We start from the raw sequence: 16,285 nt of genomic DNA, 5'->3' as shown, positions 1-16,285 counted from the left end.
CTCTTTAAATGACTTAACATGTGCTCCGACTGCTTTATCAGCGTTTTGTGGCAGCTCTTGTCATGTGATAACTTGTCATTAGCCTGTCATATAACAGGTCTGATAGTCACGGCAAGACAAGCACTAGAGAAGCAGATCTGAAGGAAGCTTCTTGTAAATGGGATGACAACACTAAATATTATATGACACTCGGGGTTGGATTTCAACTATCAGATTGGATCAAATCTTAAAAATGGGTAAATATGGATGTGAATTTGGATTAGTTCACAAAATCCAATCTAGGTTTTGAGCTGGATCAAATCCAGTCCGTTTTTTCGTAAAATTGGAATATGTTTGAGCTAACAAATCAGGATTATGCTGATCCTGGCAGACTGGTGGATTTCATTAATAAAAAAATGTTATAAAATTGGTCAAAAATACAACTTTTGTTTCCTGTAATCTACACAGACATATCTTTATTTTGTACACCATCAATTATTTTTAAATATAAATTGTTTTTAATCACTGTTCATAAATTACATTTGACAGTTGTCAAAAGTAAATTTTTGATGGCGAACAAAGTCTCTCATCTGAACATAACGCAAAACATTTTTGAGTGAAAAAGGCATTGAAATATATATTTTTCCATCTCACATGTCCCTCCAGGGCCTCCATAGATTTTCATGATTCAGATATAGTAAAACAAATCTGAGAAAGTGTGTATTATGTACAGGTTTTGAAAGCGAAACTGGATTGAAATCCCGTGATCCAAAGTAAAAGAGATGACCTGATCCTACATAGCAAAAGATGAGATTTCCAAAGCCTGATCATTCTGATCCAGATGAAACTTTTGGAACATCTGGCCCCAATAAATCACATGAGGAGCAAAAGCACAATGAGCTGTAAGAGGTCTAGTTTGATATCACATAACATATGAAACATCTAAATCAAATAATGTAGGAGGGGTTTAGCAAAGAAAACGTGCAATTAGATCTTCATTCCTCCCATGATGATAATGATGATGTTATTTTGCAGAAGACACTCACACAGACGATGTCACATGTGCACGGACACATGAAGCGATGCTTTCTTTACCCTGTAAGAGCAAAATACATGCACGTAAGACACACCTCACTCAGAAAGATCACAACATCCAACAAGCTCATCACATAACACATTTCTCATGTATTGTCCTTCAGTCATTCAGTTGTATTTTATGTTAGAATAGGATGTTCCTCAGGATTTTACACATTCAAATACAGTGTTTTAAGATTCATGCTGAGATTTCCCCACATCTATATTAATGCAACAGTACAGTTGAGTCAAACTGATACTGGAAATCACTGAAGCACTATTGAGAAGGTTGATCTCTCATTTATTAAATGAAGGAAATGAATTGAAAGTCTGTCGCTACAACATGTGACTGTGGGCATAGATATCAGACACACTTTCACATTCAGTTATCATAGCCTGAAAATCTTCACACCCAGCACAAGACCTTCAATCTTTCAGCCGCTGCGTCTTTTTCTCGTTCTGCTATTATTTTCATTTCTTGAGCTGCCAGTGTTTTTCTCGCTCTTTTCCATTCGCCTGCTCCCGGGGGGATCTTGCATTCACAGCTCGCAGAAACATTGCAACTATTGCAGATGTTGAAATGTTGATCCCATCATTCGTACGGCTGGATGAGGATCCCTCAGCTGTTGGCTGATCCAGACCCCCTCCCCAACTTCAACCTGCTTCTGTTCTAACACTGAACCTGAATGAGCAGCATTCTGACTGTGAGAGAGAGAGATTGAGTGAGTGAGTGAGTGAGGGAGGGAGGGAGGGAGTGAGGGAGTGAGGGAGTGAGTGAGTGAGTGAGTGAGTGAGGGAGAGAGAGAGAGAGAGAGAGAGTGAGCAAGAGAGAGAGAGAGAAATTGAGTGAGTGAGTGAGGGAGGGAGGGAGGGAGGGAGGGAGGGAGTGAGGGAGTGAGTGAGGGAGAGAGAGAGAGAGAGTGAGCAAGAGAGAGAGAGAGAAAGTGAGTGAGTCAGTGAGGGAGAGAGAGAGAGAGAGAGAGAGAGTGAACAAGAGAGAGAAATTGAGTGAGTGAGTGAGGGAGGGAGGGAGGGAGGGAGGGAGTGAGGGAGTGAGTGAGTGAGTGAGTGAGGGAGAGAGAGAGAGAGAGTGAGCAAGAGAGAGAGAGAGAAAGTGAGTGAGTCAGTGAGGGAGAGAGAGAGAGAGAGAGAGAGTGAACAAGAGAGAGAAATTGAGTGAGTGAGTGAGTGAGGGAGGGAGGGAGGGAGTGAGGGAGTGAGTGAGTGAGGGAGAGAGAGAGAGAGAGAGAGAGAGAGAGAGAGAGAGAGTGAGCAAGAGAGAGAGAGAGAGAAATTGAGTGAGTGAGTGAGTGAGGGAGAGAGAGAGAGTGAGCAAGAGAGAGAGAGAGAAAGTGAGTGAGTCAGTGAGGGAGAGAGAGTGAGCAAGAGAGAGAGAGAGTGAGTGAGTGAGTGAGTGAGTGAGAGAGAGAGAGAGAGACCTTTGACCTTTAAAATCTGATTTATTTTACAATAAATACTTCAAAAAAATACAAAAAAATTAAAGAAAAATAAAGTAAAATAATTTCATATACTGAACAATTTACAACTCCACTTCTCTTTTATAACACTCCAAAACTTAACTGATAACCTTGCCCTTCATTGGGCTTACACAACACACCTTCTGTTCCCCACATAAAAAAAAAGGTCTCAATATCTTTTACCATTTCATAGTAGGCGAACTCCAGCATCAAACGTCCCTTTATAAAACCTTTTAACATCTGTACTGGATCTACTCCACTTAAATTTAGAATCCTGTTTTTCCTGGTTAACCAGATCGCCATCTTTGCTTTACCAAAGATAAAGTTCAATAATATTACTTTTTGTTTATTTGTCGCCCTATATTTTGGGCCAAATATAAATAACCCATTAGTAAACAAAAACCCTAACCTTTGGCAAACATTTTTTAACAACCAAAGAAGTTCACTTAGTCTTGAACATTCAACAAAAAGATGGTTAACGGTTTCAGAGTCCCCACAAAAGCTACACTCTACACTATGCAAAGGATTCAGATGTGCTTTGTACCTGTTTGTGGCTATTGCCCAATGTACAATCCGCCACTGAAAGTCCCCTAGTCTTTTTTCAATAGGCTTCTTATACAGGGACCTCCAACTACCTTTCGGGGAAGATCCATGCTCAGTTACTCCAATCCATTTTGACTCGATCACATTGTCCAGAGCTCTTAGATTAAGAATTTTAACACAAAACATGTACAGGGCTTTCTTGGAGAAAAGTTCAAAATTGCCAGGTTCAGGTGTTCTAAAAGTCAGTAGACTCCCTTCAGTCTCCTCCCAATCTTCCACTTCTGCAGACACACGAATCTCAGGGAAATATCCATCAAAGTTCTCCAACTGTGCCAGCTGAAGACGCAATTGGTTCTTTATTTCTTCCAGCAGTCTTTGAAGAACTCGAAGAGACCGAACGTCTGTTCTCAGATGCAATTCTTCTGCTGTAATCCACTGATTGTTAATTTTTAAATGTCCAATTTTACAAATGCCAGCTTTTATCAAGTTATTTCGTAAAGTAACAGTATTCAGTAGATCAGTAGACAACAATCTGTTAAAGAACAAAGGTTCTTCCATAGTCCAGACGCTAACTCTTTCCACAGAAAAAATATGCCACACTTGTAAAGCTGAAGCATAGAAAGATGTTAAGGTCCATGTTCTTCAAGTTCATTAAAAACAAATGTCTGTCAAGACCCAAACGACCAACCCTCTGCAAGAGGGCACATGCCACTTCCATCCAGTTCTGATCTTGATGGTAAAGAAACCTTTGGACAGTCTTTAGACGGAAAGCCGCGTATCTGGATTTTAATTCTATTAGGCCTTGTCCTCCTTCATGAACTCGTAGGTACAAAACTGCCTCTTTCACCCAGTGCTTTCCAGACCAGAAAAAATTAACAAGAACTCTCTGGATCTCCACAAAAAAATCCATTGGTGGATCCAGAACATTCAGCCTGTGCCACAGGGTAGATGCCACTAAGTTGTTGATAACCAGCACTCTTCCCCTATATGATAGTTGAGGCAGCAACCAGTTCCATTTAGATAACTTAGCACATACTTTATCCTTTACATTTTCCCAATTCTTTTTTTTAAACTCTTCACTTCCTAAATAAATCCCAAGAAATTTAATTCCTATTTTACCCCATTTTACATTTTCAGGAATAACTGGTAAGACCTCTGTTGAATGTTCAATGCACCACAAAGCTTCCGTTTTACTCCAATTTAACTTGGCAGATGATGCCTTTTCGTATAAACAAAGACACTTCTTAATTATATTTACATCTTTTTGATCCTTAACAAATACAGTGATATCATCTGCATATGCTGTCAGCTTCATTTCATTATAGATATTGTTTCCTACACATATACCAGAAACCTTTTTTCTAAATAAACACAGCAAAGGTTCTACTGCTATTGCATACAACTGACCAGACAAAGGACATCCCTGTCTGATTCCCCTCTGCATTTGTATTGGTGGGCTTAAACCTCCTCCAATTTTCACTAAACACGAAGTATACAAAGTCTTAATCCAGGAACAAAAAACATCACCACAACCAAAAGCTTTTAAAGTTTTAAATAAATACTCATGATCTACACGATCAAAGGCCTTCTCTTGATCTAAGGATAGAAGACCCAAATTGATACCATTTAATTTACAATAATCAAGTAAATCCCTCACTAAAAAAATGTTGTCATAAATAGTTCTATTTGGAATACAATATGATTGGTCTTTATGAATGATGTCCCCCAACACACACTTCAATCTATTGACCAAGACTTTTGCCAGAATTTTATAGTCAGTGGTGAGAATGGAAATGGGTCTCCAGTTCTAAGAACAAGAACAGCCCTCTGACAGCTCCTAGGAAGATTTTGCTCCTCATAGCATTTCTGTACAACCTCGTAAAAGTCTTTACCGATGATTCCCCACATGGCTTTATAGAATTCCCCCGGCAGACCATCGATGCCTGGTGCACGACCAGGTTTCATCTGTTGTACAGCTTCAGTCAATTCTTGAAAAGAGAAAACACTGTCCAAGTTTGCCTGTTGTTTTCCATTAAGAGTCGGAAGTTGTTCAAGCAAGTCCGATGTACTCTGTGATTCACAGTTTTCAGCTCTAAGAAGTTCTGAATAAAAGTCCACAGCAATTTTCCTCATGTTTTTTGGGTCAGACGTTTTAGACCCATCTGGTAATGTCAGACAATGCATTACATTCTGCTTTTTTGAAACTTTTTCAAGATTAAAAAAATATGTAGTTGGTGCATCCATATCATGGACTGACAAAAAAAGTGACCTTATAAGTGCTCTTTTAGCTTGCACTTGCAGTAGGGAGTAAAGAGTATTCTTTCTCTCACATAAGTTCTCAGCCATCACAGTGTTTGATTGCAGCACCATATTAGATGTAATTTTTACTATTTCCTTTTCTAATTCAATGATTTTTTTCTTAATCTGTGTAGTAGAGAAAGAAGAAAACTGTTGACAAAAAATGCGAATTTGTGTTTTTCCCAATTCCCACCACTGAATTAGGTTTTCATATTCACTTTTCTGTGAAACCCAAGATCCCCAAAAGTATTTAAATCTTTCAATAAATTCTTTCTCCTGTAACAAACGTACATTCAATTTCCAGTAAGGGCTTTTGCACTGAGTCTGTGATAAGGTCAAGTTACAAGTAACAAAATGATGGTCTGAGAAACCACATGGTGCAATATTCGCAGCCACAATCCTATTATTAGTTTTTTTACAAACATAAAATCTATCTAATCTAGCTGCACTTATTCTCTCTTGTTATATTTTTATCCAAGTGTATTGTTTAACTTTTTTATTCCCCTCTCGCCACACATCCAACAAATCATTTTGAAAAGCAATTTTTTTTAGAGATGCAGACGATTCAAAATCTGGTTCAGTATTATTCCTATCCAACATAAAATCAACTGTACTATTCCAGTCACCTCCTACTATTAGGAAATCATCTGCATTCACAATTTTCAAATATTCATTCAGTTTTTTAATAGAATTATTCTATCTGCACTTCTGTTTGGAGCATAAATATTAACAAATATGAACTTATATTCGTCAATTGTAGCTTTTACAACAAGAAGGCGACCTTTTTCTAATTCTAATTTTGACACTATATCAACATTGAGGTAAGGTGAAAAAAGTATGGCTACCCCAGCACTTAAATTTGTTCCATGACTTAAAGAGTAACTGCCCTCCCAACACTATCCCCACTCTGTCTCATTGCTCTCGTCGCTATGTGTTTCTTGTAAAAATATTACATGCGATTCTTTAAGCTTAAGGAACTCAGTTAGTAAACCTCGTTTTTCTCTATTCCTCGCACCATTTATGTTTAGAGTACTAACTCGTAAAGTTTGCATGTTAAAGGTGTGGAAAAGAAACAAAAAAAGTGAAAGACAGAGAAAGAGATATATAAGAGCAGCACCCATACCCATGTGAACCTATTTATTCTTTTTCTTTCCTTTTAGACTTTTACGAACTACTGTAGCCATTTTTTTCAAACGAAATCTTTTTTGTTTTGATATGACATCACATCCTACACTTTGCTGTACAGTCATAACTGACCTCAAGAATTTAACGGCATCCGGAAAAAGCTTCAAAACATCCACTTTCTGTCCTTTTGTTTGATCCAGAAAGTCATTAAATTCTTCCGCAGTATACAGATCTTTAGATGTTTGACTCAACTCAAACTCCGAAACTTCTGAACAACTGTCACTGTCACATCTTGATTAATCAACACACACCTCATCCTCCTCACCAAACTGTAAACCACTTCCACTTGCCATTTCAACTTCCATATCATTGCCACATATAGTACTCTGCTCAGCTCCTGAAACACCAAGCACTATCGGAAAAGAAGACTCACTCACCTCTGATCTTGACATTGACTCCTTGTCTGACTCGGCCTGTCCTTCTGAAAGCTGTATGCTCTCAAGGGAACTAGTACATCCACTGTTAGTTGAACTTTTATCCTGAGTCTCCTCGGTTTGTTTTTCGTTTTGTACTTTTTGCTTTTTATTTTTCGGTTGTGTATACGTTTCTTTTACCACCGTGTGTCTTTTTTCGATTTTATCACTAGTTTTTCCAAGTTCCGACTGATTTCTCTTTTCGTTGCTTTCCGTCTCTGCGCTTTTCTCCTCATTTTGTTTTCTATGAGGACAAAACAATTTCTTGTGGCCTAAATCTCCACATTCAAAGCATCGCATACTTTCCGTTGTTGCGAAGATCATGTAAGAGCTTTCCTCGTGTTGTATACGAAAAGATACTTCCAAAAACTTTGTCGGTGCTTGCAAAAACATAAAAACCTGTCTCCGAAAAGACGTTACGTGCTTTAGTGCGTTGTTCTTACAGCCGAGTGGAACATTTTTAATTGGACTCGCAAATCTTCCAAAGCGACTTAGTTCTTTTATTATCGCTTCATTCTTTATGAACGGGGGCGCGTTCCAGATTATGACACGCGTCGCAGGAGAACGCAAAGGTGTCACCTGCACAAACGTGTCCGCCATTTCAATTCCATTCTCTACAAGCACATTAACAAACTTCTCTTCTTCCAGAAACACAACGACGGCCTTATTCATCCTAGACGCTGAAATTATTTTATCATGGCCAACAACCCTTCCCATGGCCATAAGTACATCTTCCACCGTACAAATTTGATCTGGAAAACACTTGCATCCATTTCCAATAGAGAAAACCGGCGTTCCCTCATTTGCGGGTGAGGCCATGTTTAACGTCTATGCAAATGGACACCAGATCTTACCACTTCACAATTAAACCCTGACTAAGGTGAGAAAAAAAGACCATAAAGTTTAGAAAAAAGGAGAATGTAAAGATCAATCAAACGCCTCTCACACTCCTCACCACGCCAAACTCACTCATGCGCACTAGACAGAGAGAGAGAGAGAGAGAGAGAGAGAGATTGAGAGAGAGAGAGAGAGAGAGAGAGAGAGAGAGAAAGAGAGAGAGAGAGAGAGAGAGAGTGAGTGACTGAGTGAGGGAGGGAGGGAGGGAGGGAGGGAGGGAGGGAGAGAGAGAGAGAGAGAGAGAGAGAGAGGGAGGGAGTGAGTGAGTGAGTGAGTGAGTGAGGGAGGGAGGGAGGGAGGGAGAGAGTGAGCAAGAGAGAGAGAGAGAGAGAGAGTGAGCAAGAGAGAGAGAGAGAAAGTGAGTGAGTGAGGGAGAGAGTGAGCAAGAGAGAGAGAGAGTGAGTGAGTGAGTGAGTGTGAGAGAGAGAGAGAGAGAGAGAGAGTGAGCAAGAGAGAGAGAGAGAGAGAGAGAGAGAGAGAGAGAGAGAGAGAGAGAGAGAGTGAGCAAGAGAGAGAGAGAGAAAGTGAGTGAGTGAGGGAGAGAGAGAGAGTGAGCAAGAGAGAGAGAGAGAGAGCAAGAGTGAGTGATAGAGAGAGAGAGGGAGAGAGAGAGCAAGAGTGAGTGATAGAGAGAGAGAGGGAGAGAGCGAGTGAGGAAGTGAGTGAGCGAGCGAGTGTGCTGTTCAAGTATTCAAGCATGTGTTGAGGTGCTGCTGATGGGTGGGGCTGGTCATGTTGATAAATCTGGATTGAATCTACTGGTGTATGTGGATTAAAAGCCTCTTCAGAAGAACATCAGTGTTCACACACTATTATAAATCATACGTCTACATATGTTATCAATACTATATGGATAATTAATATTGCTGCGGTGACTTTTCAACAGGTTTGACGTCCACCAGCGCACCACATTCCTGCGCATTGTTTCACTTTCTACAGGGTGTTGATTTAAGCGTCTACAGACTGTTCAGCGAGAACTTTCCCAGAGTTTCCCTCAGCCAAGAATCATCTTTGTGCATCATCATCATCATCTCTGGAGAGCTGGATTATTCTGGGATGTCCTGGAATCAACATAGTGTTTGAGAAACCACATGTTACACATTGACTTTTATTCAGTGCTGACCGCCCCTACATAACGCTGGAAGAGGCCTGATGTCAACATCTTTCATTACTCTCTTTATAAGATTCTTCTGTCTGGCTGTTGTCACTCTGGTTCAGTCTCAGTCATATAGAGTCCACTTTCACAATCCACTCAATCCACTACTTAAAGGAGTAACTCACTTCAAAATTTGCCCCCCTTGACCTTTCGTAGTAAGAATAAAAATGTCTCTGTAAAGTCAATGGGGTCCTTTAAGTAACATGAGCTCAGAATAGTTTACGTTAGATTTCATGACCAGTGCATCTTATGTACCTCAAAATGACAAGAACACAAACGCAAAAGATTCCAGTTCAGAAGATCTCAGAGGTTCAGTCATGACTGATGTTGTTGATTGTATTTGCACAAATGCAGTCAACACAAGGTTATTCTTGTTTACTCAAATGAAAAGTTTGACAACTTTACTGTTCATTGAAATCAAATTAAATATTGACCTAAAAAAGATTGGAAATACTTAACTAAAGGAAGAATGATAATGCTGCCTCAAAAATAATGTATAGTAAGTTTAAAGCAGTAAAATTATGTAAATAAAATAAAAATGTTTCAATCCTAAATGGCAATGTAAAAAATAAACCAATAAATGATATAAGGACAAAAGCAAATACCAAGATTGCTAAAACCAAAATCTAAGAATAGAAGCTCATTTAGAAAAAAACTAATAAAACCTAAATCAAAACTATAATAACTCTGAGTCAAAGAAGTCAGTGTTCCTCAGCTTTTAATAGATGTGATTCAGATGATACTCACGCACAATACACACTTGAGAGCAGGACAAGTTTATTGTCGATTATTCAGCTCAAATGCTTCTGTAATAGTTCAGTAGAATAAGCTCAGGTTTATTACAAAATAAAGTCTTTAAAATAAATAAATATATTTATATAGAGATTTTTAATTATACTTTATATGTAGAAAATAAATATATATCGTACGTCTTATAAATAGGTTCGTCCGTATTTACACGTCTTTCACTAACGTTTCCATAATGTTCCTGACAGTCTGAACATCATAAGTCACCCAAATCCATTCAAGGCTTATTCGCTGCAACAGATCTTTCTTTCAGGCGTCCCAGACCTTCACAAGTACCAAACGCCATCAACATCACGTGAGTTCCTCCTGGACGGGGTAAGGGTCAATTACTATAAAACTCTTCCTCCCCGCCTCACGATCTGAGATTAAGATTTCAGATGTTTGTTTGTCAGCAGAAGCTGATTGCAGGTCTCAAGTCCCTTTCTGAAGGTATGTTGAAAAGGCTTTTGCTTTGCGTATGTGCTAGAATATAAAATCCACCTTCATGTTGATAAGTGCTGTGTCCGTAGAATCAGCTCCAGGGTCCAGACTGAGCATGTCCAGTCTTCTCAAGGCCGATATTATTATTGCTCAAAGGCAGTTTTCCTTCCCCAGATAAAGATCCAGTTAAAAAGAAAAAAGTGTCTCGTGTCGTGTGGCCCTGAAGTCAACACCTCTTTCTCAAGACGATGTTTTGGCACCAGCTCTGGATGCAGGAATGTTCTCTTCTCTGTGGTTTCAAACCCATTAAGGAGAGGAAACAGAGCCATCCAGGACACACACGTACTGTTTATCTCAGTCACCGCTGGAGAGGGATTCCTCTTTTTGGACCAGAACCCAGATATAAACAGTGGCGAGGCGTCTTTTCCATCCAGCACCTTCACCAAACCTCTCCGACCCAGCAACTCTGGGTGTGTTTCTGGTCACCTGTGCTGGAACAAGTCCCTGTAGGCCTGAGGGATCTTCTCGATCTCAACGGGCCTGGGTAGAAAGTGAGTCAGCTTCTGATGCTTTTTCGTCCTTCCCCCTTCTCGAGGCGAGCCGTCTTTGTTTAGAGCCACGTAATAAAATCGTCCAGTGTCTGTGTGCTTGTACAGCGTGGATGCGTAGGTGTTGTACCAGTTCTCCTCAAACTGCTCGCGGAACACGCACTCTGCCGTCAACTTCTTCTGCACAGAACAAAGAGGAAACATGGGTTAGGGGAGTGAGTCCTGCCTACAGAAACCTTCAAAGACCAGGTCTAAACTCGTAACAAATGATCATATATAACACTAAAAGTGATTCTGGGCTCTTTATCTTTGGGGAACCACTTTACGTGCGATATAAGACCATATATTGGTGCTTTAGTGGTAAAAGGGGGTCAACAGGTTCTTTATACGGAAGCGGTGCTATATTGCACATCTGTCACTACAAAAAAACACTGAAGCACCAAAATATAACTAAAGGGGAACCACTGCACGTGTGATTCTTCTCCACAAAATGACATTCTTACGAAGTGCTTTTGTCTGTTTTGTACTACAAATATCTAATCATTCTTAATTAAAGTGCACTTTCTTGACAATAAAAGTGACCTAAGATGTTTTGTCTCTTTAAAAAGAGAAAAATATAAGACAAGTAAGTTTATGGTCAAATTAAGTACAGAAATCTGTCCATCGGTTGAGAAAAAAAACCTGAATTAGGTACTTGAGAAAAAGCTTTATTTATCTCACCCCATTGGCTTAGTTTTACCATAAACTTACTTCATTCTTACATTATTTTTCATAAAATACGTCTAAATATCTTCGCAAGTGTTTCTTGTCTAGTAATTGGATATTGATTTAATAATCGTTCGATGTTTTTACTCAAAACAAGACAAAACCTAAGAATGTCATTTTCAGTGCAGAACCATATCTTGGTGCTTCAGGGGTTCTTCAGAAGGGATGACTGAGTGACCGTACAGGGGCATAATACAGTCCCTCAAAAACCACTGAAGCACCAAAATATGGTTCTATATCGCACGTAAAGTGGTTTCCCAATGATGACGAGCCAAGAACCACTTTTAGTCTAATACATCATCTGCCTGATCAAAAAATGTGTTTGACAGCTGCGACGTGAGTCTGACCTCCAAGTGCAGTGGAAAGCGTGAGGGTGTGACGAGCAAACTGTGGCGAGTGGAAACTATCTCAGGCCAGACGACAGGTGCTCGCCTCACCAAGGCAACACCCAAAATCATTCTTCAAAACTGTTAAGCTTTTCGTCGGGTTAAAGAAACCCCTCTGCATCTTTCCCCTTGATGCAATGAGCTTTTCTCACACAAGCAGGCCAGCGAGAGAGAGAGTCTGTGTGGGCTGCCGCTACTACAGCGCTGACAGAGCTCCGTGAGCAATGACTTGAGGTTAAACAGGTGAACTTCCACTGGCTGACTGTACCGTGGAGAACAATGGAGGACGCTGGGGCTCCATCACGTCTTCTGCCAAAGAACAGTCACGCACCGGGCCAGACTCAAGTCCTGGTGTCAGTGCTTTCAAAATGAGTGCTGGAGATACGGTGAGCCGTAAACGTGCGGCTAACAAATGATTTGAATAGTTGGCTCGTTGCGTTTGATAAAAAAGCAAGTCACCATATCACCAAAATGCTGGCGAAGGTGCAATAATAATGATGAATGTGAGGCTGTTGAACTGGATCAACCCAAAGAACCAGTTCATCTGTTTTCTCAATCCAAACACCGGAGCATGGATATCAATCCATCAGTAGGATTTGAATCCACTAGTTAAGCTAACGTCAGGTTGATTCCCGTGCCGTGAGCCGGAGTCTCCGGGTGATTTTAAAAGCCAGTTTTCACGTGCCGACTTGAGTTTACAAGTCTGATTTTAATAGGATGTTATCACGTTACACCTAAGACCGTCTCGTCTCGCATGAAACAGGGTTGATGCAGAGAATCTGGCTGGGGCCCCGTGTATTGTCTGCAGAAATCTGATAGCGTGTTTCTGTGGAGGGGGAGTCTAGGCACAGTTTTCTATATATGGTTAGAGACGCCAGCACACAAACAGTCAAATGGCGCTACACTCTTTAATCTTCTTTCACATGTTGTGCAGAGCGAAGGCCGTCCCTCGCACGACAGCGCTCGTATATTCGATACGTGGGTGTGTATACGTTACGCGCTTCACGTGTCCCTGGAAAATATGTAAATATTTTAAGTGCGGAGCGACATGAAGAGGCACTTTTTCTTCTGGGAGACTGAACGCTGTTTCGGATGTGAGAAGTTAGAAAGAGACAAAAACAAGGTGAGCCAGACGCTGGTGTTAGCCGCTGATCAGAGGTCAGGGCCGCCAGCGCTTGTTTTGTCTGCTTTAGTTGTCCATCTGCATCATATGGGAAACAGACTGTGGGCGGACGGGTGGCATTCCTACTGCTACACTTCACAGAGCAGAACCTTCTGTTGTGCACGGGCATGACTTACCGAGCCGTAGAGTTCACCCTTCTCATTCATTCCCAGATAGAGACCTGCATCCACCCCACGGATGCTCACCAGCCCGACGGCCAGACTGATGAACTCTAGAATACCTGCCAGAGAAAAACACAGATGAGACGACCAGCTGACACGACTCATGTACCTCACCACTTCACATTCACGAGCTTGGAGCCCAAACCTTCACATGTGTGCGACTTGTGTCTTCTGTTCAGACGTGTTCTTCTCTTCTAAACTATAACAATATCTGTGTGTGCTGCATCCCCTCATCCTCATGTCAAACGTGTGTGAGTTTCTTTCTTCAGCACAACACAACAGAAGATATTTTGAAGCACACAAAAGAACCCCAATGACATTTCTCAAAATATCTTTGTTTGGGGAGGTGAAGTGTCCCTTTGGCTGCATTGGTGTCAGTTTTTGCCTCAAGCAGCTGTTCACACACGCTCGTGATTAAAGAGTAAAGTGGTCTTCTCCCAGCACCTGGAGTCAGTGTGTGTGTGTGTGTGTGTGTGTGTGTGTGTGCTCCGTGTTAAGCAGAAGCATGTTTCATGTGCGTTTAATCAAAGACACTGGCAGCTCGCAACATTACCGACAAGCGGCTGGAGTTTGCCAGCAGGATGCCAGATACATGACCGCAGACCACCCCGTCCAGTAAAGCAGCTTGTTTGTGTGTAAAAACATGCATTAGCGCTGGATTCCACAGTGGTCAGGCTTTCATTTGCAGCTATTCTTCTTCAGAGCTGCACCTGCACAGTGATTATGGATTACGTCTGGCCTCTGCTATCGTTTGTTTATGCTTGTAATAGCGAGCGCTCTTTGACTGATTTATTAGCGCTGTAATTATTAGTGTCTGTTCCTTTGAACACGTTTACAGAGAAAAACAGCCTCATGCTGCGTGAGTTTGTTTTCCACCTGCGGCCCGTGACCCGGCGCTGGAGTTCACAGGAGAATTGGACTCGTACACACAGAACGCACTACAAACACACCTTGCCCAAACTCTGGTCCAGATGATAGTTCCAGAATGTTCCTCTTAACCTGACACGGGGCGTGTCCAAACTTTTTTCATCATCATTTTGGCTGTGTTTGAATTCAAGTTGCTGATCATTTTTAAAGCATTCGTTGTATTTTAATAGGACTATATGTTGAGATCAACAACACTAGACTTTTCTCTGGTCTCCAGTTCTCATATAAAGTGCACACACACACGTACACACTGTCAGATTATTTTACCAGGCACATGGACACATCACACACGGATTACCAACAAATCTTTTACAATGCATAATACATTTAATGCATTTTTCTGAAAGAATAATGTGCATGTTTGCCACGGCATGTTCTTTAAAAATGTGTGTTTTGCCATTCTCTCACTTTGTTGTAAATCCATCAAACGCTCCCCATCTCATTATTTCATGTTTTGTTAGATCTTTCAACCCAAGATCTTTTGTGTGTGTGTTGGATATTCGTAGAAAAGAAGTCAGCACAGCATGACCTTGACCTTCAAGTAAACGCTAAACTTTGAACCCCGCTAGCATGTTCCTAAATGAAGTCACAATCATTTCAAATGTTTCGTCTGCAGGAATAAAGCACAGAGTAATGGCTCATCTTTATCTGTGACTTCTCTTAAAACCTCGCGAGGAGAAAGACTCTAAACCGTCTGGTCATGTGTGTATTGGTTTCGCTCGAGATGGCACTTTGTGGAAGGCGAGCGGCCGGTTACGCAGAAGACTCGCACAGGTGCTGTTGCACTCACCGAACCTGCTGTGGTCCTGTCGGGTCCCGTGCACCGTCCCGTTGGGGAAGATCTCCAGCTGGAAGCCGGTGCGACAGTACAGCTGTCTCCTGCGCAGGATGCCCTTCAGGTGGCCAAAATCCGTAAGCGATCCGCGCTGCAGTCTGCCCTCGATCAGACCCAGTCTCTCGTTCAGACCGTCCGACAACGGCACGTTCCCCAATGCTGGAAAAGCCTGCAAATCCAGATCGATGCTGCCGAGAAATCCAGCCACCTCTGCCATGACGAGAAGTGCGCGCGATCACAGACTGGGGAGGAGAGAGACGCGCATTTCATCTGCGATCTCACTCATTTATATAGACATCCATATCCACCCCGAGCCACGCCTGGATGACAGCTTTACCTTCTGCATGTCTCCTCAAACTTTCAGCTCTGATGCTTGCTGTCTGTCTGTGATCCGAGCGCCGTGCGTAAAAGAACCTTCAGATCGCCAAAGAGTGTCGAACACAGATGACAGACGAGAGAACGGCAAGCCCTCGGTGCGCGTGAAGCTCTTCTGACGGTCTGCCTGTGCTTCTGGTCCTCTGATGGCCACTTCGGTCTGAATCACCGCGCGCGCGCATACGCGCACTGCGCTGCAAGTCACTGCTGGAGTTTCTGGCTGTGTCTCAAGAGCCAATTAGCTGTCTATCTAGGCAGCACTGCTCTCTCTGGGTGCATTATTGTTGCGCATCAACACAAGCTGCATCTTAGAAACATGGAGATCTGGCAACCTTTTCATGGGCATCAGTGCGTACTGCATCTTTGGCATCACGCTTCAACTCAGACCTTTTTGGCATGTATATACATCGTAGGCATGCGCGAGACTTTCAGTCATTATAGATCTGTACAGCGTCTTTGGGGCATTGTGTGTAGTGAGCAGGCAACCAAGACTCCATTGTGAGCATCACAGGTGCAACATTTTTGTGTTGTCCTCATAGACACATGAAGGGACTTTTAAACCTGCTGCACTGCACTAGACACCCGTTGGCATGCCAGGTGCATGCAGCAGTTTTGGGCATCATTATAGGTTTGACATGTGCCAGACATGTGATGAAACTGCTTGCACTTCTTACAGAGACATCATGTTTGGGCATTAAAGGCGCGGATCACATTAATAACATTAGAACACTATTATAGCATTATAGATGCATTTTCAAATCTATAGTGAGCATGTTATTTTTCTGTGTCAGAAGCAGTACATTTGGTTTCATACTGTAGGTAAATAACACTGTATGACAAGAGGCCATCACAGCA

The 16,285-nt window shown here is 41.7% G+C and overlaps 1 protein-coding gene across 1 annotated transcript; it reads right to left on the bottom strand.

The window, feature by feature from the left end:
* Positions 1–9,965: 9,965 nt before the first annotated feature.
* Positions 9,966–15,459, bottom strand: LOC130438232 (fibroblast growth factor 16). The gene is made up of 3 exons (XM_056770071.1): positions 15,011–15,459; positions 13,249–13,352; positions 9,966–10,978 (listed from the first exon to the last, which is right to left on the bottom strand). The coding sequence occupies exons 1-3, from the start codon at positions 15,270–15,272 to the stop codon at positions 10,733–10,735; spliced, it is 612 nt and encodes a 203-aa protein (XP_056626049.1). The 5' UTR covers positions 15,273–15,459; the 3' UTR covers positions 9,966–10,732.
* Positions 15,460–16,285: the final 826 nt, after the last annotated feature.

This window comes from Triplophysa dalaica, chromosome 16 (assembly GCF_015846415.1).
Source record: "Triplophysa dalaica isolate WHDGS20190420 chromosome 16, ASM1584641v1, whole genome shotgun sequence".
NCBI lineage: Eukaryota > Metazoa > Chordata > Actinopteri > Cypriniformes > Nemacheilidae > Triplophysa > Triplophysa dalaica.
This window is presented reverse-complemented; position numbering and strand designations above follow the sequence as displayed.

Bases quoted from the DNA above. Each gene is read 5' to 3' on its own strand.
- LOC130438232 (XM_056770071.1), bottom strand. From the start codon at position 15,272: ATGGCAGAGGTGGCTGGATTTCTCGGCAGCATCGATCTGGATTTGCAG. The intron at 13,353-15,010 runs GTGAGTGCAACA...TTTCTCTGGCAG, and splicing joins ACAGGACCACAGCAGGTTCG to GTATTCTAGAGTTCATCAGT. The intron at 10,979-13,248 runs GTAAGTCATGCC...TGTTCTGTGCAG, and splicing joins AGGGTGAACTCTACGGCTCG to AAGAAGTTGACGGCAGAGTG.